Below are 27284 nucleotides of genomic sequence, written 5' to 3' on the forward strand. Positions count from 1 at the left end.
TTACTGTAAAGCAGAGAACGGGGTTGGGGTCCCTGCCATCAAGTCCATTCGAGTAGATGTGCAGTGTAAGTCATTTTGCGGCCATCCAAGACTTCCCACAGTTCTACTGTGTATATCTTGATTGCTTGGCTAGTGAAATTCTGCATTGACCTAGACTCATTCTCATACCTCTGAGGCAAAGGGACAGATCTTGTTTTATCCACGCTCCCTTTTCTGAAAGTGCTGGTCTTAGACAAAAAGTCCTCATGAACTTAGGGTCAGATAAGAAGACATGTGTACTATAATCAGTGGCATGCTGCAGTTTGATGAAACCCGATTGGATAAAAGAAATCTTAATCAGCTGTGCAGTGATGGGATTTCCTTGCTCATTTCAGATATAACCCTGGGTTTAACACTAAATGAGGAGGCAGATGCAAGTCTGCTTGCTTCTAGTCATGTAGTCATGCAGAAATCAAGAACCTCTGCTTCCTCTTTTAATTTAACTAAATGTTAATTCATCTAATGAGAGTTGGAACATTAGCTAGTTAAAAAGAAGGTAAGTCAAAGGGATGCCAACCAAATATTTTGGGTTAACAACTTCAGCTTCAGGTTGTAGTCAGGAATTAGATTAGAAAAGCCCTTCTTCTGAGCCATGGTTGCACAATGGTTAGAATGCAGTTTGGCAGGGTAATTTTGCTGACTGCCAGCAATTCAATTCTCATTGGCTCAAGGTTGACTCAACCTTCCATCCTTCCAAGGTCGGTAAAATGAGGACCCAGATTGTTGGGGGCAATATGTTGTCTCTGTAAACCATTTAGAGAGGCTGTAAAGAACTGTGAAGCAGTAAATATGTCTAAGAGCCATTGCTGTTATTGGAATTGGAATTCAAAATATCTGCAGAGCACTAGATTGCTATGTCTTGTTTAAAACTTGATTTGCTCTTGGGCTGTTAATGAACAGTCATTGGAACTATTCAGAGTGTTCTAGGTTCAGACTCCTGTCTGGCTTAATGTCCTCTCTCTCTGGCCACACAGGAGGAGAAAGGAGTAGGCCTGAGACTGGGTTCTCTTTGTTCTACTAATAGTAAACCATAGCTTAGTATTGTGCAAAATAGATCTTTCATTGTAATAATGAACTCTATATTAGATTCCTTTACATGAAACTAAAAGCCCTTCTATTTTACTTGCCTTCTAACATGAGACTCATCTACCTGGGAAAGTATTAACCCTCCAAGGTAGACCAGACTAGGAAATCAGAGTTAATGCTAGTTTTATGATAAGGTTGTAACAACAGTCTTGCAAGTCCAAATGCACTTTCCCCTCCTTCCCTTTACTTTGGTGAAAAACGGGAGGGTCTTGTCTGGGATAGTTACTTGGGTTTCAGATCTGCTCCAGATTTCTTTTATTTCACTGTGGTATTGATTGCAGTTCTTCCTCCTATTCCTCAAAGTTATTCCTTCTACCCCTTACACAAAGGTGTTGATTCACCCAGTTGTACAAATAAACACATAAATGATAGGATAAAATGAGAACACAATGATTAAACCCCGGGGCTATCTTAATCTTTTAATAAAATCATAGAATTCCAATCTGCTCTTTGGTGCAGAATCCATTAGAGCATTGCTGCATGAAGATTTCTAGTGAAGAGCATACCTCTTCATGTGACAATCTCTTCCACTGGTTGATGGTTCACATAGCTTTTAAAAATTAAATTTCCTCTTAAAGTCTAGCCTGATGTCCTTGTATTTTAGACTAGAATAGAGCTGGAAGGGACCTTGGAAGTCTTCTAGTCCAACCCCCTGCTCAAGCAGGAGAACTTATACCATCACAGACAGGTGAATGTCTAGTCCCTTCTTAAAAATTGTAAATTGGTTCTAGTCCTATTCTCTCAAGCAATAGAGAGAATTCACTCCTCCTTCTGTATGATAGCTCTTCAGCTATTTGAAGATTGCTATCATCTTTCTCGTGTCATTTTATTTGTGGGCTGAACATACCCAGATCCTTTCCATTTCTGACAAACATTCCTGACCAGACTTGATTTTATACACTTCACCATCTTAATAGCCCTTCTTCGAAATGTATGCAATATGTCACTGTCGCTTTGAAAGTGATATGCCCAAAACTAGATACAGTTCTACATAAGGGTCTCATCTAGGCAGAGTACAGTGGGAAAAATTACTTCCCATGTTCTACAGTTAAACCTTGGCTTACTGCAGTTCATTTAGTGACCATTTCAAGTTACAATTGCACTGAAAAAAGTGACGTATGACTGTTTTTCATACTTACGACCATTGCAGCATCCCCATGGTCATGTTATCAAAATTCAGACACTTGACAACTGACTCATATTTATGATGACTGCACTGTCCCAGGGTCATTTGATCCTCTTTTGCGACTTTCTGACAAGCAAAGTCAATGGGAAAACCAGATTCACTTAACAGCCCTGTTACTAACTTAACAATTGCAATGATTCACTTAACAACTATGGCAAGAAAGGTCGTAAAAGGAGGCAAAACTCACTTAAGAATTGTCTCACTTAGCAACAGAAATTTTAGGCTCCATTGTGGTCGTAAGTCAAGGACTATCTGTATTCTCTGCACTCCTGATAGCATTTGCCTTTTTAACATCATGTTGCTGGCTCATGTTTAACTTATAGCTGATAAGGACTATTTCACATATACTACTACGAAGCCTAGTTTCTCTCATTCCCATGGTACTTTGCCTAGATCAAGGGTAGGCAACCTCGGCTCTTTTATGACTCATGGACTTCAACTCCCAGAATTCCTGAGTCAGCATAGTCAGCAAAGCATAGCTGACTCAGGAATTCTGAGAGTTGAAGTCCATGAGTCATAAAAGAGCCGAGGTTGCCTACCCCTGGCCTAGATGAATCTTTGTGTAGAATTGTATGTAGTTCTTGGCACATCAATTTCAAAGGGACAGTGACATACTGGAGAAATTTTGCAGAGTGACTATCAAGACGGTGAAGAGTCTAAAATCAAGTCTGGTCAGGAATGATTGTCAGGAATGGAAAGGATCTGGGTATGTTCAGCCTACAAATAAGATGGCTGAGAGAGACATTATTGCAACCTTCGTATCATACAGAAGAAGGCGTGAACTTTCTCTATTGCTTGAGAGAATAGGACTAGAACCGATTTACAAGGATAACTTGCATAACTTTAACAGGAGATCAGATACATTCATGGAGATCAGACAAATTAAATAAATTTATGAAATTCAAAGCTCAAAAAGTAAAAACTCAGTTCGCTTAATGGCAATTGTGGGAAAACATCGGTATGCCTGTCTGTGGCTGCTCTAGAGGTAATTAGTGCTGGTGAAAATGTGCCCTGGCCTGAATCCTGGAAGACCTTTCTTACATTGATAATCACCTGTTCAAATATCTGATCATGAATGATATAATTATCCTCACTTCCCCGTTTTCCTGAAATGTTTACACTGCTTCAGTCAATACACATCTTGCTTTCTCCCAGGCTGCTAGAAGAGGGAAACCACTGTTGCCTTCTGCCAGCTAGCAAAGAGCAATTGAAAAGTGGTTTTGGAATGCATTTCCCCAAAGAGAATGTTGTGACAATATATACTTAAAACATTTCGCATGTTACTTCACAGCCTGCCCTGTCCCTCCCAAAAGACCATCCTTACCTGTATATTATTTTTAATTATATATGTACAAAACATTAGCATAAGGAGCCCCTTTAGTGCCAACTGCGGAGGAGTTTTTAAAATCTTATCTAGGAAATTAATGTTCTTTTCTTGAAATATTTAAGAGAAGCCTCACCAACTTGTCATCGTCCTCATTGTTTGGAAATTTGGGGTATTGCATTTAAAACACAGCTAGAGACTGTGCCAATTTTGTTAAGTCTGGTTTAGGTTTTTCTTCTTGTCCTCCTCTATTATGTAGCTTCCCTGTGCTTTTCTTTTCTTTGTAAATTTATTTACCATAGATAATTTATCTTGAGTTATTAAAAAATCCCATCTCAAAAGGAAATTGATTTCTTGTGCAGTTTCCCTTTGCTTTTAGGATGGAGCTTGGATCTAAGCTGATGCAGAGTCCTGCTCTTCTTCCTATATTTCTGACCTTTAGAGCTATGGGGTAAATTGGGTGGCCAAGGGCTTTTCAATACTAACATCTACTCTACAGATGGACTTGGTAATACGTCTCTTGCTTTGTGTGTGTGTGTGTGTGCGCGCGCTGTGTTCCAGAAAAGAATTTGCACTTTTTTTGTAACTCTTTGTTAGATGGATAGATGAATGAAAGAGTAGGAAAGGACTAGGTTAATCCTTACCACTGTTGCCCTTAACTGCACCTTTCATGACATTGTCTTTGTCTTTCTTTAATATGTAATAAACATTCCCTTTCATTTACTGTTGATGATAATTTTACAGTTACTTGTGCCCTGACCTAAAATTATATGGTATCTGAAACAATTTGTTTGCTCAGAATTGCAGTGATGTCTGTGTGCTTGTTTCTCAGATCAAGTTGTAATCATTCCTGACACTTGGAGAAAGTAAAATGCAAATATAGGTAGACCTCGATGTACAACGGTACGTTTAGTGACCGTTCAAAGTTACAACTGCACTGAAAAAGTGACTTATGACCATTTTTCAGTCTTATGACCGTTGAACATGTTCACATGGTCAAAAAATTGTATGCATGGCAACTGGTTCATGTTTACGAAGGTTGCAGTGTCCCGGGATCATGTGATCACCTTTTGCAAACTTCTTACAAGCAAAGTCAATGGGGAAGCCGGATTCACTTAACAACCATGCTACTAACTGGAGTAATTCAATTAACAACTGCAGCAAGAAAGTTCATCAATGGAGCAAAATTCACTTAACAAATGTCTCACTTAGGAATAGAAATTTTGGGCTCAATTGCGGTGATAAATCGAGGACTGCCTGTATAGAACTAGCCACAGATTCCAGATGTGACTATACTGCCATCAAGGAAAGTTCAGACCAGTTGTAAACATGATCCTTTGTTCATGAGATTTCCTCGGTACAAATATAGTAGATTACTAAAAATTGAAATTACTCAATCTTTCGACCAAATTCCTAAGCAGCTTTCAGATTTCAGAAAAACATCAGGTCGTGTTTTACCCATTCATTCATGTAAACCTGTTTCAGAGCTTCATATAAATCCTTTTAGAAGAAAGTCAGCCAAACTGCTGCTACATTTCAGCTGATGCCAGCAAAACAGGTCTGCTGAAGATCGAGAAAACTGCCAGCACTATCACAAAGTCCCCAGATATTGTTATTAATCATGGAAGCTTTTCCTTGGAGCTTTTCCATGCTGGGAGGAAGAGATAGGAAAGCCAGATGGAAAGTGGGGACATTTAAAAGTTATATTGATATTGAAACAACCCACATGGTTGTATCAGTTGGCAAGCTAATAACTATGGGTTGAATTAAGCTCTGATATAGTTTTATTAAAATTTGTATTACTGTAGGCATTAGTGCATCTAGCTAGGGATAGATGAAGTGCTTTCAATACTTAAAAATATTATTTAAAAAAAATAAGTACAATTCTTTCCATAATCACCATTTCTATTGTCATCAGTAGATTTAATACTTTAATGATTCCTTTTTTTTTTTTGCTGAGACATGTTGAGGCTTAACTGAAAAGAAGGGACACTTACAAACTGCTGCAGGCATGGAAAAACTTCCTGGCTCTTCTATTATTTTCAGAGACCACTTGGAAAACAAGGAAGAAAGATGGCATTCTTCAGTAAAATTATGATTTTCTTCAGAGTTTTTGAAGAGGGCAATTTTTATACTCAGATTTCTCTAGATTGGAAGAGCCATTGGTGAATTTGCAACTAGCTGCATTGGTTTGGGTATCAGGATAAATAAGGATGAGAAAGGATGATAAGAAAGGATGAAAAAGCTAGTTTGGTGTAGTGATGTACTAGTTACTAGCATCAGGCTAGAAAATTGGAGACTGAGTTCTAGTCCTGCCCTTATGCATAACGCCAATTGGATGACCTTGGGCCAATCACTCTCTCAGCTCTAAAAAGGAGGCAACAGCAAATCACTTCCAAAATCTTACCAAGAAAATTGCAGGGCTTTTACAGCAACTCACCAGAAATCAACACTGACTCCAAGGCACCTATCTATTTATGGATGAGGAAAGTGGCATCACATGAGCAGGGCAGGGAGTTTTGGGGCTTGTAGTTCCTATAGACTTAGTGAATACTAGATGGGAGAAATTGGCTTTAAGATAATAAAAGGCATGAACTTGAATTAAAGGAGCCTGTGACACAGTTTGCACATTTAAATATGATGAGCTTAAATCACTTCAACTTATTTTAATCATTCACTTTGACACAGTGAGGTTTCCCCCCCCCCCAAAAAAAAATACTCTAAGGCAGTATGGTAAGAGATTAGAGCTGTCACTGGAGACTGATAGGAAATTAAAGGTCTCTGGGATGAACTGCAGGTGAGAACTTATTACACTAAGAGATTTTGGGGCAGAAAAAAATTGCAGGTGAAATGGCCAAGGGTAAGTCACCTTGTTATAACTGCTTCGCACAGCATCAAAAATGAATGAGAGTTAGGCAGCAGACAACTGAGACTTAGATTAGGTGAATTTTATTGCTGTCCCATTTGCATGTAATTGTTTAAAGCCCAGTGATGCTATTTCAGCTGTTTCATTGTCACTGATATTTTTTCTCTTTCTTTAGCTTGTGGAAGGAACAAGGCAAAGAACAAACCCATCCAAGTAGGAACTGCTGCAAAGGAAAATCAAAATACAGAGGAAACAAATAGCAATGACCCATATTTTCTCACTTGAATGATGTGATCACAAAGCACTTGGGAAAAGAACATAAATATTTAGCTACTATAGAAAGACCCCATTCTCCCATTAATGTAAACAAGAGTTTCTGTATACATTGGCATGAATAGTTTTGTGCCTAACAATCCAGATGTTATTGTAGGAACTCAAAAATGATTTATAAAGGAAAATGGAGTCCTGGTGCTTATTTAGGAATCATCCAGGAAGGTAACATTAAAGAAGTTTGCCTAGATTAACTGGAGTAGTGAAATAAAGGTTAGTATATATTGGTTGAAACTCCTTACAAAGTATTTATGAAGTCCCTCTAATCTGGCTCTACATCTCTTTTATGTTTTCCTCTGCCATTTTCAATATCACTACTCGGCTAAAAAAAAAAAAAAAATCTGCCCTTGTGTCTGAATACACTTCTAGTATTATCAGACTAACAAATCTCAACTTTTATTACAAATACTGGCTTTTCAAAATGTGTGCCTCATTAAAATATGCAAATGACTGGTCTAGGCACCTGTCTAATGGAAAATGTTTGCTTTTAGTTGAAAGTAGTATCTTGTCTTGAAACCAGATTTCCAGACTTATATATAACTAAATCAATATTTTAAATTTCAACAGCATATAAGAGCTTTATGGAAGAAAAAAGGAGCTTTCGTGTGCTCTGTGGTCACATGTTTCAAATATGCAAGGACTTTTCTCTTTTACAAAGGCTCTGCATTTGGTCCTCATTAGCGTACATCTGGATTTTTTCTCCACTGAGTTTAATGATTATCCATCTCCCCAACCCTAGAGTGCACAAATACACACACACACAACTGTCTGAAAGCAGGGACATATGATGCACATTGACAACTTTCATTAATCTGGTTTGGCTCTGTCTCTCCTCATTAGCAGAACATTAAATGAAGTGGGAACCTAAATGGATGGCAGGAATTATATTATTTGATTCAAGGGTTCTTTGCTCTTTTAATCTACTCAATCTTGAAAGGTATCTTGGGAACAGAAGTCTTATTATGATGTACTGAATTAGTGCCATTAATAGAATTATATACTGAGTCTTACCTGCAGAATTTTGGTTCACACAGTGAGCAGAGACTCGTAATATTGAATCTTGTCCCATGTAAAAATAGTATTGGAGACAAAGAAGACTGCTTTTTACTAGGTTGAGTCATTGGTTCACCAACGATATTGTTTACTGGGAGCGTATCTTTAAGTTTTCTGATAAGGAAGCAGTTTCAGTGTTATCTGGAGATGGCAAGGAGTTAATTTGGCTCTTCTGAATTTAAAGAATATGCCCAACTACTGAGTTATACTTTTTTCATAATGATAGATGAGTTGGCCAGGAAAAACCTGAAATAAAAACAATCTATAGAGGCAATATTAGTATTAACTGCAAGCTTTCAAGTTTCTTAAAAGTTCTAATGAAGTGAAATAAGCAGAAAAATGAACATGAGATTTGTGGCTAATATATATTATTCAGCCTCTTACATGAAATAACAGCCAGCATCTTCAGAGAGCTATATCTTTACAAAAACCCTTGCTATAATTCAGAAACATTTTGCACCCTGCTGTATTGAACAACATCCAAATTGCATTCCTTGAGGCTGATAAAGATTTTTAAGAAACACGAAAACTTTCAGAGATGATAAAATATTGGTTGAGCAAATAAAGATATTACCCTTGTGGGGTTTTGAGCAGGTCCTGCTCAAATTGCTTTTCATTGTGATTAATTTTTGTTTGCATGAAAATTTTTGAATGGAGGAACATTCAATAGTGTGATTCAAGAATAACTCTTAAAGTTCTTGATTTTGTACTAAATAAAGATCAACTCCAAGCCTAGCATGAACATGACACTAACCAAGATGTAGAAACAAATTATTGCAAACCATATACAAAAAACTAATTTAAAATATTAAATTTGTAAAAGGATGAGCAAATTTGGGTTAGCTAGAAACTGAGATTTAAAATGCCTTTCTAGTTGAGAGACCATGTAAGATGAAAGATTAAAGCTTATCTTTAATCTTTCTGGGGTAGTAGTACTTCAATTGATGGAGCAAGAACTCCATTCAAATTTAGAGAAGCTGCAGTTTAAAGAAACTACAAAGTATCATTAGTAGAATAAAAGGGATGAAAAGATGCATTTGGCAGGCTAGGCAGAAACAACCAGATTTGGCATCAAGTTTTCACAAGCATTATTAAAGATCTCCACTCCACAATGACAGACAAAATACAAAGCACTTGAATTTTATCAACTGGCACAAAGCCGGACATAGTGCTTAAAATATCAATACGCCAAGTTAAAAATAGTCTATCTCCTGTTTTCTTTCGCCATCTGGCTTGCTAAAAGACAACAGAATGCACAATTTATTCAAAGGACTTCTGTGACATGTTCACTAGCCCCAGGACAAATGAGCTTTCCAGTCTTCTGGGACCAGATAATTTACAGACAGCAGTCCTTGTAGTATTTACTGATCAATCTGGCAAATGCAATTTATCCTATTCCTCATTTAGCTGTTTTAGAAAAGCTCAGTTGCTATGCTGATACTTAGCAGATACTAGCCTTAGTTTAGAGAGGTATCACTTTGTTATAGGTCCTATTTCTAGTTTGCTTGGTGGATGGAATGAAGTTATCCAAACTATCTTCCTTTTCCTATATATCTGGAGCATTGGGTGATCCACAGACTTTGTACATTCTGACCTAAATCTCACCAACAATCTCTGTGGATTCCCTCCTTCCTTCTTTTCTTTGCAGATTTGGACAAGCCCGTCCTTACTGTCCATCAAACTATCAGTGATGTCCGTGGGAGTTTTTATCATGAGAAGACAGTCTTCCTTCGATGCACAGTCAGCTCTAATCCACCTGCTCGCTTCATCTGGAGAAGGGGTTCCGAGACTCTTTCCCATAGTCAGGATAATGGAGTGGATATCTATGAACCATTGTACACAGAGGTGAGATAGATGTTATTTCTCCACATACTTTTTGGACATTTGGGGGAACTTGGGTTTTCTTGTGACAATATATAGGTTTCAAGAATAGTAGTCACTGAGTCTTATCTCCATGAATTTATCTAATCCTGTTTTAAAAACGTCCAGTTCAATAGTTTAAGTGCACATAGTGTGAAGACATACAATCTTTTATCTTGAATCTCCAAATGTTCAGCTTTATTGGAAGATCCCAAGTTGTAATATGAGAGAGGAGGGTAAACTAACATATATTAACTTCCTTTACATCATGCCCACTTTTATCTACTTCATATCTCTACCTTTTTCTGTTTAAAAACTAATGCAAGATTTTTTAATAGAGGATTGTTTCTGTGACATAGATCATTTTAATTATTATTTTTTTCCCCACTTTCTGCAACTTTACATGTAGAATTTCCACTATGAATGCACCTTAGATTCTTATACAGGGTTCTGACTTTTGGTGAATCCCAACAAAGATTGTTTTTAATGCAATAAAGTAGTCACTGCATTTTCTTTGATTGATTTATAATGATATCAAGCTAAGATCCCTGTAGTGCAGTATTTCAGATAACATAACTATTTATATGATGCTGCGTGGATGGATTACTTCAGTGTTTGTTTACATAGAACTGGGTATGCTAATAATGCTAATAATGCTTGGTATGGGCCTGTAACTGAACTAAATCCTAAAAGTGAATTAAAAGGTTCTAAGGCTGGAGAAAGAACTACAACAGTATAACATTAAGGAGAAGGCAATGAGGTCAAGAAAAGTATTAACTCAGGAAAGTTAATATATGTGATAAATGGGAGAGATAGAAAAGAATGAAAGAAAATGGATGGATTTGGCAATCCCTATGTACAAGTTCAAAATTCACAGCCCAGCATTCTAGATGTAGCTCTATTGCCAAATTGCTAAAAATCAATTTCAAAGACTCCCTATCTGTCTTTCTGTCTATCCCTCTATAAAAGTTTGCTTTGTTACTTTATATTATTTATGTTCATTAAGGAATGAAAGCTTGTACCTAAACAAATAATTAAGAGATTTCTTGTGGTAAGGAACAGCTTGTTGAGTACTAAGGAAAAACACCACACTCATCCTTTGTAACCACAGCTGTTCAGACTATACGATTAACCTATGAAATCTTATGGCAGAAAGCTGAATTCTCCCCTCTCCTACTGCCAAGTGGATTGTCTATGCTTCATTAATGCTTGCCTCAGTTTTTAAAATTGATGACTGGCTTTTCTTGAGATTGTTCAAATACCTAGTGATGAAGTACTATTCAGAAACAATCTCCACAATGAATGTGTTTTTCTTTATTTTTCTCCTTCATAAATTCTCAAAACTTTCCCATGTCCTGACTTTCTCAAACCATATGCTAACATTTTTCTTCTTTGAAGTTTTAGGAAATTGAGTTTATATTCCTCAAGGCAACCTTGAAAATTAGCCCCCAACCACCCTCCAGCTCCACTTCATATGCATACTCATAGTTAATTTTGCTGTCCTTATGAAAGGAAGGGAAGGGAAGGGCAGATGATGTTGAGGTGGTTGCATTCTGCTCATCTGTCTACTAACCTCAGGCTGGGCTCTGTTTGGATTCTGTCTGCATTTGATTTTTGCAGCATGCCCTAGGCCAGGGGTGTCAAACTGCCGGCCCGCGGGCCGGTTTCATCATACTGAAGCCACACCCACCCCATTGCCGGCAATGGCAAAACCGGCCCGATACGTTGAGTGGCGTCACGTGATGTCGCGAGTTTGACATATCTGCCCTAGGCAGACTCTCATTCAAATCATACCAAAGCTTGCATGCAGGGAATCATGCTATGAAATGAAATACAGTGTCTTGGGATATTGGAATTGAAGAGAAGAGATCCATGAACTACTGAAAAGACTTTTGTATTTCCAGAACAGTATTCAAAAAGGGAAGTTATGTGTCGTGCTTTGTGGAAGAAAGATGTTTCTTAGATGAAAATAAAGTAAAGCCTGAGGACAGGGGAGACCTATGAATTCCTGCCACGGTTCTTTAGGTGGAAAGGAATGGGCATAACAATTTTCCTATTCATTTTTTCCTTTGATTTATGAAATCTGAAGCTTTAATTGATTTATCATGATAGATGCAAATACAAGCAGCCTTCAACCTATAACCATTAATTTAGGAATGGTTCAAAGTTACAATAGCACTGAAAAAGATGACTTATGACCGGACCTTGCACTTACAACCATTGCAGTATCCCCATGGTCATGTGATTAACATTTGGGTGTTTGACAACCAGCATGTATTTACAACATGCAGCATCTTAGGGTCATATGAACCCTATTTGTGGCCTTCCCAGCCAGCTTCCAACAATCTAAGTCAATAAGGGAAGCCACATTTGCTTAATAACCACATCACTGATTTAACAACTGCAGTAATTCAGTTTACAACCATACCAAAAAGTCATAAGATTGCACATACAGTAACTTACTTAACTACCGCTTTGCTTAGCAAGGGAAATTCTGATCCCAGTTGAGGTCATAAGTCAAGGTCTATATCAGGGTTCTTCAAACTTGGTCCTTTTATGACTTGTGGACTTCAACTCCCAGAATTCCTCAGCCAGCATGCCTGGCTGAGGAATTCTGGGAGTTGAAGTCCACAAGTCATAAAAGGGCCAAGTTTGAAGAACCCTGGTCTATATGTATGCTAGAGGCATGTGTGGCTGCTCTATAGGAAAACTCTATGGTTAGTAAGAAATTTGTTCCATAGATTGCATTCTGTGTCCCTTCTCAATAACGTTGTTTAACTTTTCTGCCTATTTTAGTGATTTCTACTAATGGTCAGAGAGGGAACTATGATTCCTGGCAGGACTAACTGTAAAGGGAGCTGTTGCTTTACATGAAACTAGAAATCCCAGTCCCTTATGGTTGTAACATTGTAGTTGGCACAATTGTCTACTTTGCACCTGCTTTTCTGCCTTGCATCTGCTTCCTGCTTGAATTATTTTGTCCTTAAGGATTTTATTGATTGGTTGCCGGAAGGAAATATTTTTTTTTCTTATCTATTAGATGCCCATCCTATCATTCCTCTAGACAGCATATATAATATGCTTCTTTCACTTCTATCCTCAGAACAATCCCATGAGAAAGTTCAACTGAGAGATCCTGACTGGCTCAAACTGCCCACAGAGACTGGATCCTAAATCTGCCCCTTTTCAGCAACCTAACCATTATATCACACTATCTCTTAAAATGATCTTTCTGAAAGGGAGAGATATTTTATCATTGGAAAAAGCTTAATAGCTGGCATGCTACCAAAAATTGCAGCTCTACAAATAGTTTGCCTGATGCTACTTGCAGAATGAGTTGGAGTGAATTTGTTGTTGTTATTTTCTAGCCTACAGTCGTAATCATTTTATATGCCGGTGATAGGCTAACACCTATTACATTCCTTTGACAAGCCAAAACTGGGCAGCTGAGAGAGGAAGCAGATCTGAGACAACAGTTTCTTGTCTATAGTATATCATGATATTGCTAAAAAGAGAGAGAACAGTTTGTTTGGATGCATGATATTTCACTCCTGTGTGTGCTTTCTGTTTTCTCAGAATTGTGGCTTACCTACATTAGTCTTTAGAAGAAGCTTAGGGACAGTTGACTACATCAACAGATAAATTGTAAACTTACAGTTTTAAGCTTTGTACAGACCTTTGTACAGACCTGCTGGTTACACATTTATCCCACGTTTATTGATCAATAAATAAATAAATCAATAAACCATACATAAATCAGTATTTGACAGGGAGGTTCTAAATGTTATTATCAGAACAGAATAGCAACCAGAATAACTGAATAACAGAGTTGGAAGGGACCTTGGAGATCTTCTAGTCCAACCCACTGCTCAGACAGGAAACCCTATATCATTTCAGACAAATGGTTGCCCACTGGAGGCTTTTAAGAATATAAATTCTCGTGTGTTGGTTAATGACCACAATAAAGTAATTTACAGGTAAATCCAATATAGGAAGATAATCTGGGTCTCTTTCTGGATTAATTATCTGCATATCCCTTTTAATTATGAAGACATTAGCCCATTTCTTTTGTGCGGCTCATGTAACATCTGTTTCCATGTCATTCTTGTAGCCTGTCATTTTTAAATCTACTTTCAGTCAGTCTCAATCTTGTCAGGTAAAACTTGTTTCTCTTCCACTACATCTTTTAAACACAATCTATCAATAGTGTCAAGCATGCTTAAAATTAACTTCTAGCTCTATTGCTCATAAATTTCCTTCAATATGTGCAATGTTCAATATTTGTCTCATTCTGTACTTGTAAGTCAAGTTTGAGTGTTCTCTTCCTTTAATTGTAATCTTTAGTTTTTTCTAGTTTCCTCTAGTGACCATTTTAAAGTCTTATTTTCTTAAGAATTCAAAATCAAAGCATTTTTCCATGAGAAGCATTCTTTATATTTAATTCCAAAATCTTATTTCAAATTCATCTGGGTCCTTGGTCTATTTGTAATTATCCTAAACCATCATATTGCTTATTTCAAAATATTTTTTTAAGTCTTTAAACTTATATTCAAAATTTCTTTTGCTAAGGATTAAAGGAAACTCCCCAGTGCTATAAAACATGTCAATCCAAAGGTTCCTAATGGCTGAAAAGCAATTAACAAGCAAAAGTGATTAGAAAATGAAACATGCAAAAGTGTCTTTTCAAAAGTGCTGTTCCCAGTTTGAGCAAGATGGCTATTCCCTCATCAGGGGAACCTACCAGAGATTGTTGCAATCTCTGTGTGAGGAGCAACTGTCTGTGGCACTTTTGGGCAATCTCAAGTGCTCTTCTTGTCCAGAGAGGAATTATCCAAGAGGAGGTCTAATGGCCGGGCTCTTCATTCCACCACAGTCACTGGTTCTGCTTTTCATGGAACTGTCTTCAGCATGCCATTTCTTCCCTGAAAATCTCTTCCTCTGTATTCTTAAGCAGACACAAGAAGGTTAGATAAACATATTTACTGTTGAGAATTAGAAAACTATAAACACCAAGTTCTCCAAGAGAAATTCTACCTTGAGTCGTCAAATCTTGTTCTGTCTATATTCAGTCTAAGATTAAATCTGTGGCCTCTTGCTATTTTTTTTAAACAAGTCAGTTTAGCTGTTTTGTTTTTTTTCCTGGCCTTGCAGCTTTCTGCAACCCATCTGTCCACAAATAGCTTCATCTGAGATGAATGAGATAGATAGAGTAGATGAATGAGAGAATCAAGTTCTACGTCACCTTTGTACCAGGAAATACAGTTTCAAAAAGTAATGTTCTATCAATTGGCAAAAAAAAGGGGGGGGGAGAAAAAAGAAAAATTGCACCTCACTTCGGGTCACTTTTTTGGGGGGAGGAGGCATGTTTTAATAATTTGAAAATCAAAAGGGAAAGATATGTATATAAAATGGTAACATTCAGATTACTAAGGGAAACCTGCACTGGTTTAATATAAAGGTATTCTGGCAAAATCAGTAGAGTGAAGGCAGAAAATAGACTGTGCTAGTGAATTATGTTACAAATCAAAAGGGATTTCACAAAAGCTCAAGGTAAAACAGAAGATACAATTTGGGGGTGGGGAGGAGAGAAAGAAAATGTCAGACACTCCTGACCAGGACCTAACAGTAAATCACAGACCTTTACACAGCTGAATTAATTTCCTAGGCTTGGATTTGGCAAAAGTCTCTCAGAAACACTTTAGCTAAATAAGAATCTTTATTGCAAGCAAGAATGAAACCCAACAGAAGAGTTGAATGCCCAATGGCAATGTGAGGCTGTAAGTGCCTTTTATACACAGTATGGTTCAGATCCATACTTCTTTCTTCCTGCCCTTCTTGAAACGTAATAAACACTTTGCATGGGACTTGGTGGCCCGGAAGCTAAGCAATTGTTCAGCATTTACATAAATTACATAATGCTTTGCATAAATTCCAAATCTGACCTGAGAACACCAGTCTCTTGGTTTACAGTATTTCTCACACATAGTATGTCAAAGGATGTTGAAAAATAACTTTTATTCTTTTGATTTCAAGGAAGACATCAAAATTTGCACCAGGCAAAGGAATTTGTAAAGTAACACTCAAAGGGAGCCAATTGGAATGCATATGAAGCCTCTAAAGCAAACATGTCAAACTCGCGATGTCATGTGACGTCTCGTGACGTATTGGAGTTTTTTCCCCATTGCCGGCAATGGGGAGGGCGCGGTTTCCTCGTGACACATCTGGCCCGCGGGCCGGCAGTATTAGCAAGGCAGTTTTGGTTTTATCATCAGTGTGAAAGCATACTCCATCACCACCACCACCAAAAGGAAAAAATTGTTTGGAACCAAAACAAAAATACAAGAGTTTTCTTTGAAAACATGATGATTACTATCAGCCTATCAATTTGATTTCTCAAGTCAGGAAGGTATTACAACAAAAGATTGCTTTTAGGAACCCTAAGGATAATGGGGAAAAAAAAATCAGGAGTCTGGTATCAGCTTTTCAAACACATTTTATTAAAAGGTATAAGTTTTCATAAACTTCATCAAATGTTATAGAGTGGCTAAAATGTATAGAGTAAGGGAGGGGGAAGAAAGGGAGGGCAAGACAGATTGCCTCTGCAAATGTAGATTAATGTGCCACAGATATTATAAATTAACAATTATGATATGTTCAAGAGCCATTGTGTTTGTTGAGACCTTCTCAGATTGCCTGAAACTTTTTAATACATATGAGGTCTGCAATCTCTCACTCAAGGGTACTGTGGAAGTCCAATTTTTCCAAAATAGACACTTTGAGGTCTGCCATAGAGTGTGTTCTGGCAGGTTGAAATGCTGTTATTACTTTGTCCTTGTTTTGAGTTCCGATGTCAAACTTGTGTTCATTATTTTTTTGTGTAAAGTTTGTCCATAGAATCCAGAGGGACATTACTGATATGTGTTGCTTATGAGAATTCACTTCAGATTGAGTAGTTATCTGTATGAAAGTATGGACTTGTCACCTGGTGCCTAAGAAAGCCCAGTATCATTGTCCAGTTTGGCTGTAGTTTATAAATAATGTGTTTGAGTAGTTTGAGTTATGGGTTGTAGGTGACAACCCACTGGTGTTCTCTTGCTCTGTTTCTATAGCTTTATAGTAGGTCCTCTCTGGGTATTGATCTGATTCTATTGACTTGTCTATTGATCTTTCTGGTTGGTAATGCAGTCCCTAAATGGTTTAATTCCATCATTTGAACATCCCTGTCAAATGAGTCGAAACAAATGTAGTTGTAGTGTAGAGCTTGGCTATAAATGATAGACTTGGTGCACATTCTAGATGGAGGAGGGTGTGTGCACGGTGATCTGTAGGTTTCCTATATATAGGTAGTCCCTGACTTACGACTGCAATTGAGCCTGGAATTACAGTTGTAATTCATGTAAGTTGAGACATCACACAACCAGATCCAATTTTTGATAATGGTAGTTAAGCAAATCAGTTTTCTCCAAGGGATGTTTTTTGCTAAAAAAAATATATAGAAACGGATGCCAGAAACCTGCAAAAAAAAATATCACAAATTGTGGTCACATGACTGTGGGACACTGCAAACTGCTATCAAGATAAGCTGGTTGCCAAGGTCCCAAAATGGAATCGTGGGAGTAGCCATTGTAACTTCAAACATTAGATCATAAATAGCTTTTGGGCAGGTGTTGTAATTTAAACAGTCACTAAGTGACCAATCATAGTCAAGGCTTATCTGTAATGTCTTTGTATATGTGTTGTTTTATGATGTCATCAAGGAAGTGGACATATTCCCTAGAGCTCTGATCTGAGGTTGATGATGGGGTGGAACTATTGGATCGATGGAAATGAACGTGTCATCCAATTCCATCATGACTTTGATATTCATTTCCATAGGTCTACATGATAAAATACAATCAGTGCAATCAGTGATCATATTCATTACTACTAGACATCTTCAGATATTTTGCTCCCATAGATTAGTATGATTCCCCTATAAAAAGAATAATGGAGTGAATTTTTGCCAACAACATGGTGATTTTTTTCACCTCCACGATCTTTTCAAAGATAATGACCTTCATTGTTCATTCAAATAAAGTTACCCTTGTACTACTGTATTGCAAAATACCTCAAAACAAGATAATGTTGCCCAAAGATTTATGCCAAAAACTTATCAGCACCCTTCTCAGATACTGAATTGTAATTAAGCATAAAAACAGCCAAATAGAGATATGGCAGACAACGCTGTCAGTCCTATTGCTAGAAGCCTTAGCAATGCTTAATTCCTATTATTCTTGCTTCCATTATAGCAGGATTAGTTTAGCACAGAATCCTGAGATCATCTCATGGGCAGCTATCCATCCTAGAGACAGCTAACACATTCACATAGTGATTGTAATGGGGGCACACCCAATTTACAAACTGATCACATTGATTAAAAAAAATAAGCTCTTAGGGGGCTGCCCTCTAGCAGCTCACTTTAGTATTGCCTCTTTTTTCCCAACAAAGCTATTCCTCATGTTTATTTTCTAAGAATGTCTATTAAACTTATAAGAGGCTGAGAAAGATTGTTGTAAATAAAAGTGATGTTGGATGCCAGTGCTGTGCTTTGCATGATGGTAATTTTCATTAAAAAAAAAAAGTTAATGAACTGTAGTGGCACAGTAGTTAAAACACAGTATTGCAGGCTAACTCTGCCCACAGCCAGGAGTTCTATTCAGATGGGGCTCAAGTTTGATTCAGTCTTCCATCCTTCCGAAGTCAGTAAAATGAGAACCCAGATTGTTGAGGACAATATGCTGACACTGTAAACCACCCAGAGAATGCTATAAAGTACTATGAGATGGTATATACGTCTAAGTGCTACTGCTATTAAATGGGGCAAGATAGACACCAAGAAGGAGTTTCTGACTCTATTGGTACCTACAGACCCTTTGCTTTCTTATTCTTTCACTAGGCTATATTTTAGTCCATTCTCTCCACCTCCACCAACCCACCCCAAATGGTATCTGTAACCTGAGGCAAGTAAATCTGATACAATTACTTGAAAGGAATTTGGCAGCACTGGAACCATATGTGAGGTTTTCAGTTCACTTCACAGGCTAGTGTACACTAATAGTTCACTTAACTTCTCTTATCTGTTTCTTTTCAAACAGGGGGAAACAAAAGTTCTGAAACTGAAAAATCTACGACCCCACGACTATGCCAGTTATACATGCCAGGTATCTGTCAGAAATGTGTGTGGCATCCCTGATAAGACAGTCACATTCGAGCTTACCAACACAACTGGTAAGTCACTCCCATCCATTGAGATCAACAGGGGAAGCCCTTTTAAGGTTTTCTTTCTTCAAGAGATTAATGATGGCAAAAGAAGTTGAGGGATGTTTGATCAGAAGGACCTCAGATTTCCTGGGGATCTTTCTAAGTAGATGAAAATGATTTGGAGGAAGGGGGGCATTATCATAATTACTACTGTTTCCTCCAATTCCTGTTGCTGAAGGCTGTAGGAGTCCACATTGTGGAGGGGGGACGGTTTTGCGAGATTTTAATGGTGCAATGTAGTGTTGTTTTGGAGGGTTTGGAGGGTTTCGGTATTAAGTACTTGGTTCTTAATTTTGTTTGTGGTGGTGATGGTGTTTCTCAGCTGCCTGTATTTTTAACTTTTATATTTGTTATTGTTTTTATTTTGTTTGAATTCTGTTCACTGCCCACTTGTTGAGATGGGTGGCCATATGAAATGGATAAATAAATGCTAGGGATCCCTGTGTGGTCCACAAGTTAATAATTGTCCACCTTTCCCTTTTAAAAACTATACATGGATGTCTAATTCCAACTTAATTTCTAATATTCCCCTATATTTGGACTTATGGAAACATGTTTTTTAAAAAATAAAGTTTTGAGGATAAAAAATCTTATAACAGAAGAAGCTCTAGTTTTAGATCGAACAGTACCCGTCTCCGTTTCGGATCCAGGTCATTTTGTGTTCTGACTTGCTTCCTTGTTATCCTGTGATGTTTTAAAAATCAACCCCCAAAATGCTTTCAGGCTTTATTTTCAAATATACTTTCTCTTGAGATACCATTCAAAGATACCTCTCCAAAATGTTTGTTTTAAACATGTTTTGATACATTTTTTTTTGAAGTGCATCAGTGTGACCCTCAACAGAGGACATTTCCAGCTTTGTAGTCTGCAGTCTTTTGAAATCAGTGTGCTGAGAAGATAATAGGGTAGCTAGTGCCATCTTGGGAGCAGACATTCCTTTGTTTGGAAGAAGACAGGAAAAGCTATCTGCTTGATATAAACAAGATGTTCCAGATGTTGAACTACAACTCCCAGCAATTCTAGCCAGTGTTGTCATTGTGTTGGATGGTGAGAGCTGCAGTTCAGCAACACCTGAAAAACAAAACATGCTCCACCTTTTCTCTGAGCATTATTCTAACAACAAAGTTGTTCATAGGAAAACTTAACTTCATCTGAGAGCCAGCCTTTGGCCTATGCTGAATTTCCACTGTCTCTGAATGCATTTTGAAATATAGCATGCAATGTGTAGATTGAGACCAAGGGCCTTTTGCATGCAGAGTATGTGTTCTTTCAGTGACATATGACCTTTGGGGATGAAGTTATTGGCATCAGGTTTTAGGAGTTTGTGAGTTTACCAGATGGATGGCATAGGGAACAAAACTATTACAGAATTGGGTAGTCCTGCTAGAAATACTTTGAAACCCCCTCCCAGAAGGAAGTAACAGAAACAGACCATAAAGTGGGTGTGTGGGGTCTCTAACAATGCTTTGAGTTCTAAGCACATAGGGCTTATAAGCAGCATCCTGAATACCAGGGAGTGAGCTTCCTATGATCTTATCAGTTGTCCTTACCAATCTCTGTCCTTACCTTCTATCTGAGGCACTGCTGCCACCAAACCAGACAGTGATGCAGTTTGTTAAAATGCTCTCAATCGTGCCTCTGTAAAAAGTGGCCAGGACAGAAGGAGAGAGATGTGCTCTCCTCATCCGACACAGGAAATGCAGATACTGGTTTGCACGCTTCATTAAGGTGTGGAAAGATAGAAAAGCCAACGCAAGCGTATTGAAAAATAAAGGAGAATATTTGTAGCTCAGGGTTGAAATGAGGGGTTTTTAGTGCTCTGTGAACTTGGTTGTTTTCTTGTAGACATTTCATTATCCAAACTGGTAACATCAGCAGTTCTAGTAAGGAGTGAGATTTGCCCTCAGTAAAGGAAAATATTTATAGCTCAGGGTTGAAATGAGAGGTCCTTGTTGCTCTCAAACTAGGTAACATTATCAGTGCTAGTAAGGAGTGCTGTTTGCTCTCAGTTTATATTCTAGTGGCCTGCCCTGTCAGTGTTGGTGCTTGTGGTCTTAGAGATTCTTTAGATGGACTTACTGTTGGCTTGTTTGGCAGTTCGTTGATTGGGGCTTTGTTTACTTGATTATTGGTCTGATGTTAATCTTTGAGTTAATCTATGCTCATCTGGGTGCTGATTACTGGTGGGGAAGTGTTTTGGTCTTTTTGTTCCTTTTTGGCTTGTTGATTCTCTCTTTTGCATAGTATATAGATATTGTTTATATCTATGTGTCTATTGATAACTAAATTGTCAGAATGCCAGGCTTCCAGAAATTGTCTAGCATTTTGGGATTTGGTTTGGTCTAAGATGGTCACAGTTTCCCAATTGAAACTATGGTTAAGTCTGTCAATATGTTGTAAAATTAAAGAGTTTTCATCATGTCTTCTGACTTCTAGTTGATCTTCATGGAGGTATTCTGCCAGTCTTCTGCCTGTTTATCCTACATAGTGGCTGTTGCAGTCATTACATTGTATGTTCTAGACCAGGGGTGTCAAACTGCCAGCCCATGGGCTGGTTTCATCATACCGAGGCTGCATCCACCCCATTGCTGGCAATGCAAAAAGAGTCGCGATACATCACAACATGTCACGTGACATGGCAAGTTTGGCAGTTGTGTTGTAGACGATTCCTGTTTTTATTCTGGGGCTACTAGTGTTTTGGGTTTACTTAAAATGTTTCGAAAGATTTTAGTTGGCTTGTTTGCGAAGCTTATTCCATGTGGTTGTAGTAGTCTTTTGGTGGTTTCTGAGATGTTCTTGATGTATGGCAGTGTTATTCTTTTTGGATCTTGTGTTGGTTGTGCTATATTGGATTGAGTGGTCAGGCACGTTTTGATAAAGTTGCATGGATATCCATTTTGTTGGAATATGTTGTATGGATGCTCTGATTCCTTTTTCTGCTGTTCAAGGTTGCTGCAGTGAGTTTATGCTTGTCTAAGTAAAGTTTTTATGCAGCTGCTCTTGTGGAAGGTTGAGTTGTTGCTCTGGAAATGTGGTTTTTCTGTATACTTGTGTTTCTAGTTTGCCATTGTGGTCTCTGCTGATCAGAATGTCCAGGAAGCGTAACGAGTTGTTGTTTTCTTCTTCTTTTTTAAACTGGATTCCTTTGAAGATGTTGTTGATAGTTCTGTAGGTGTTCTCTAATTGACCTTTTTCTGTTATGGTGAAGGTGTCATCTACATATCTAATCCATATTTTGGGTTGTATTTGTGGAAGTGCTATAGCTTCTAGACTTTGCATAACAACTTCTGCTATAAGTCCTGAAAGAGGTGATTCCATAGGTGTACCTTTAATTTGTTGGTAGGTTTGTCCATCAAAATGGAGGTATGTGGATATGCAGAGGTCGATGAGATCCATAATCATGGCTGTTGCAGTCTTTGTGTATTTGGTTAATTCAGGTGTGCTGTTGACCAATGTGGTCATTAGCTTTGGCTAATTCTATTCAAGATATGGATAAAAGTATTGGTTCTATTGAATACACCAGAAGGCCACATTGACCATGTTCTTAGGGCTCTTAATAAATAGGAAAGAGGGTAAGAATGGCAGTGGAAAATCACATAAATCCTTCATTTGTTCCCCACAGCAATAACCCTGTGAGATAATTCAGGCTAAGAGAATGACTAGTCCAAAATCAATCAATCATTCTAGTGAGCTGTCTTTATTTATTTATCTAAAACATTTGTATAGCCACCCAATTTAAACCAAACTTTGGGTGGCTTACAAACAAGAATAAACAACTATACGTACAATAAAAGCAAGAAACAAAAAAAAAACCCAAAGCATAAAAATCTGGTACCACAACTGTACTTCTCTGATGCAACCCATACAATCTTCTCCTATTACTGAAGATGACTTAAAAATGGACTTTCTGATCTTAATTCAATACATTACAGATATTCCTCCTTTTATGATCATTCATTTAGCAACCGTCCAAAGTTACAACAGCACTGAAAAATGTTTCTTTTGACCACTTGCACTTGCAACTGCCTCCCCATGGTTATGTGATCACAATTTGGGCACTTGGCACTTGGCATATATTTACGACCGCGGCAGAGTCCCAGGGTCACATGCTCACCATTTGTGACCATCCCAGCTGACTTCTGGCAAGTAAAGTCAATGAGGAAGCTGGTTTCACTTAACAACCATGTGATTTGCTTAACAGACATGGCAAATATTATGGCAAAAAGGTCATAAAATCCGTCACAGCTCACTTAATGACTAGATGGCTTATTCACAGAATTTCCAGTCCCAATTATGATTATGCATTGAGGACTACCTCGAAAACCAGGGTCCCCAATCCCCAAATCGCAGCCCACTACCAAGCCGTGGCCTGTTCAGAACTGGGTCATATGAGCGGTGGGCCGGCGCGCACGTGCACACAGCTCAACGTGCAGGTGAGCTGCATGTGCATGCACATGTGTGTTGGCCCACCACTTGCATGAGTTGAGCTGAGCGTGCATGTGCATGCTGGCCCTCTGCTCATGCAGCCCGGTTCCCCTCTCCACTCCCATGCCCAGCTGGGACTCCAAGCTGCAAAGGCTGCTCTACACCACATTGACTCTCCAACTATTTTCTTAGACTAGTAAATGCAGCCTGAACAAATGGTCTTATTGCTAGTTATCTTGTTTTGAGGTGACAGAATAGATGAACTCCTTTGCAATTCAGACAGAATGCCTCTGCAGAAATCTTGTTGTGCCAGTTAAATTCAGCTAGAATAGGTGCTTTCCCCTTGTTCTGTACTTTAATGCATCAAAGCCTTAGAATCATATCTCAAGCCATAGCTTTGGATTGTGTTGAAGTATCACTCTTTGCTGCTTTTCAGATTCCGAAATGCGAATGCAAGAAACCATTGTGATTTTGCATGTGTGCCCAGTTCTTCCGTACTATTCTACTGTTAATGGTTTTACAATTAGGAAGTCCAGAGGTTTGGCAGCCCACGGTCAGGACAGGGGCTGGGCAGGGCAGGGCAGGGCAGAGCCAGGGTGAGAAAAGGATTATTTTTCTCTGCCTTGATTTCAACACAGCTAAAGCACAAGAAAGGAGAACTCTCCTGCAATTATACTGCAGCAAATTGGACTTCAAAGAGAATTGAAAGTGACTCTTTGTTTTTATTGCTTCTCTCCTCTCTTTGTTCCTCAACTCACTTTGCCAGCAAGATGTGTGAGGGTTGTTTTTGAGAGAGAGGGAAGGGGGAGAGAATGAGAGAGAGAGAGGGAATGGGGGAGAGAGAGAGAGAGAGAGAGAGAAAGAGAGAACAAAAGTAATTGCTACAGGTTGCAAATAAATTAGAGTGATCTCCTGCATAAGAATGGCTGCATGTTGTTAGTCTCCATCTGTTAACAGCAAGAGGATGCGATCCAGGGTGGACCCACAGCTGAACTTGGATTTTGTGTTATCTAGTCAGAACTCAGGAGTCTGGAGAGAGGCTGCCGGCACTTTTACAAGGTGCAGGGAACTGATTTATGGGTTCCTTTTGGCCCAGTTACACATATAAACAAGCCTCGTTAGGTCAAATTTTTTGACATAATGGAAAACAAAATGTTGCTACACAGGGTTTTAGCTATTAAGTCTGGGAAAGTGACATAAAATACATAATGTTGAATGGTTGCCTAACCAGTGCTTCAGGACGTTAGGGTAAAAAAAATGCTTTATTTGCATTTCTTCAGGTCAAAAATCAACAGCTTTCATTTTAGGTCGTAAACTGCATCCTATTCCATATTGTTCTTCATTCTTCATCCGTGTAATTATTTTATTGAAAATGGTAAATCAAGAAATCTAGACTTCCCATTAAAAGCAGGAGAAATAACATTTCACGTTTTTCCAGATGCTGAAGACCAATAAAATAATATAAAGTCCAATTTGTGGCACCATTCCAGTATTTCCTCTCTAAATTTTCCATTTGATGCACTGCATTCATATGCCATCACTTTAAAAGGATTCATTGGTCTTTTCCAATTCAAAAATACAGTAAAAAAGTAATAGCTTTTTTAAAAAAAACCCCAAAATTGGAGGATAAACCTTGAAAGTGCCGTGCAGCTTTCATGCATTTTAAAATTTAAAACATGCTAGGTGGTGTAACTTTAGATTTAAAAGTGAAATTAAAACTTTTTTTAATCTAAAACCCTAAAAGTTAGATATTGAAGGTGGTGTCCTCAGGGAAGGGTGCTTCATAAGACAGCAAAGTTGACATTCTAGATAGAAAAGACCACTGACCTGAAAGGGAAATCAAAGAGGCCATCTATGTTAAAATTGAACAGCTTTCCCTCAACAGAGAGGGAGGGATACCACACCACCTATTTCTTGTTTACAACACATTCCTTTCAGTGGAAGGTTCTACACCTGTTTACACTCTGATTCAGATGTCTCTGACGATACAGATAAACCCCCAAGTGACCTCAACAACTTTCAGAGAGCTAATGACCAGCTTTCAGACCAGATGACTGCAAAGAACATAAATCCTTCTATTCCCACCAGTCAGTTAGAACTGATGAAGCTTCTTGGATTAGAAGTGAAATGTTTTCAAAGCAAAAAAAAAATCCAAGAAAGTCCAGTGGTTTTTTTGGAAAAAGTAACTTTAGGACAACCATGACCTGGATGACTGAGTATATCTGTAGGCATTTAGATTGCTACAACTAGTAAGTCTCATTCCTACTAAACTTCTATGATACATCATTTGGTGGAGACTCCTAGAGAAGCTTCTTCGAAGATGAAATTTGAATTTATTTATGTATTATTTCTTATCAAGATTGATAAGGCCACCCAGCTCAAACATTATGGTACTGGTAAACCTATGTGGAAGGAGATGGTTCTTTTAAGTAATTGGACCCCAAATACTTCTGCACTTTAAAGATTAATATATGAAAATAATAAGAAGAAAAAAACTTCAAAAATGTATATTACTGTTTACTGCAATATCAAAATCTAACCTCAGGGGTGATAAAGACCCCTGTAATCATCTTTTTTTTTCACTTAGGCAAAGAAAATCCAGCTTCTTCAGATTATTCAGAAAAAAAATATTTTTTAGCATCCTTGTAGTTTTATAAGTTATTCATATTTTTTAAAAAAATCCTTTTTAAACTGTGTGGTACTAATTAGGAATGTCTGTGTGATATGATATAACATCTATAAATTTGCATTCACTTCCAAATTCTACTGGAAGAATAAATGGAATAATAGCACAAATACGCATTACCAGATGTTTTCTGAACGGTGCAGAGAAGTATTATGATGTCTTCTAACATTGACATACTGCTTATGTTTACACAATGCAAAATAGTGTACCTGATTTGAGCTTCAGCAGCATGTGATTAAATATTGTGCAGCCCATCTATCATAAAACTGCTATCATACGGGTTTTACTTTCATCAAGACTTACAATCTTTCTGAAACCCAAAATAAGAGTAAAGCATCAGCCCTTTAATTGGAAGGCCAAATGAAGTATTTGTATTGGCAAGCCAGACATTAATAAACTCCCAGTCATATTTCACTTCTAACCACATTTTGGAATTCAGTTTCTCCACATATCCCAGTGCTAGATTAGGCCTAGTTGAGGCTCAGCAAAATGCCCCCTCCCATTCTGTGAGCTTATGGTGAGGAAAATCAGCATGAGCATATACTGGTGACCGATGGTCATCCACTTGCCACTTATTGCAATGCAGACATTGTCAGGAAAATGCTCTATTGACCATAAATTCATGTTTACTCACCCACACGTCTCCCCTCAATTTGTCTGGAGCTTGGAGTTTCAGCTGAAATTTCTTTGCCTGAATGTTAGATTCAGTTCATGTTGCCATCCAGCCTTACTATCCTACCTTGAAGTCAAAACTCAAGTCATCAGAGTACTTGTCATTGTTGTTGAGTCACCTGTCACTTGGTGCAGTTTCTTGGCAACATTTTCTGAATATACTGGCCAGTATCTTCTTGGGAGGGAGGGAGAGAGGAGGGGAGGGAGGAAGGGAGGGAGAAAGAGGGGGGGCAAGGTCACCCAGTTGGCTTTCATGTTTCTGGCAGGCTTAAAATTCATAGTTTTCCTGCCTGTAATCCATGACCTTTACTTTACTATTACACTACATTGATTCTCCCTTACAGATTGGACATAATTGACCAGTGTTTCATTCATGTCAGTCTATATATTTCGGAATTAAGAAAAGGAATATTAGTTTTGAAAGTGTCCAAGTTTAAGCCAATCAGTTTGGATGTGG

General features: G+C 38.1%; 1 protein-coding gene across 1 annotated transcript in view; it reads left to right on the forward strand.

The window, feature by feature from the left end:
• LOC107295832 (MAM domain-containing glycosylphosphatidylinositol anchor protein 1) overlaps positions 1 to 27284 on the forward strand; it is a gene marked incomplete at its 5' end in the record, with an annotated part of 44635 nt that overhangs the window by 9117 nt on the left and 8234 nt on the right. The window contains 2 exons of the mRNA XM_015825165.1: positions 9533 to 9729; positions 18879 to 19011. Of these exons, the coding sequence (XP_015680651.1) occupies positions 9533 to 9729; positions 18879 to 19011 (330 nt within the window). The remainder of the gene's footprint in view (positions 1 to 9532; positions 9730 to 18878; positions 19012 to 27284) is intronic.

Source organism: Protobothrops mucrosquamatus, unplaced genomic scaffold (assembly GCF_001527695.2).
Source record: "Protobothrops mucrosquamatus isolate PMUCROS unplaced genomic scaffold, P.Mucros_1.0 scaffold2520, whole genome shotgun sequence".
NCBI lineage: Eukaryota > Metazoa > Chordata > Lepidosauria > Squamata > Viperidae > Protobothrops > Protobothrops mucrosquamatus.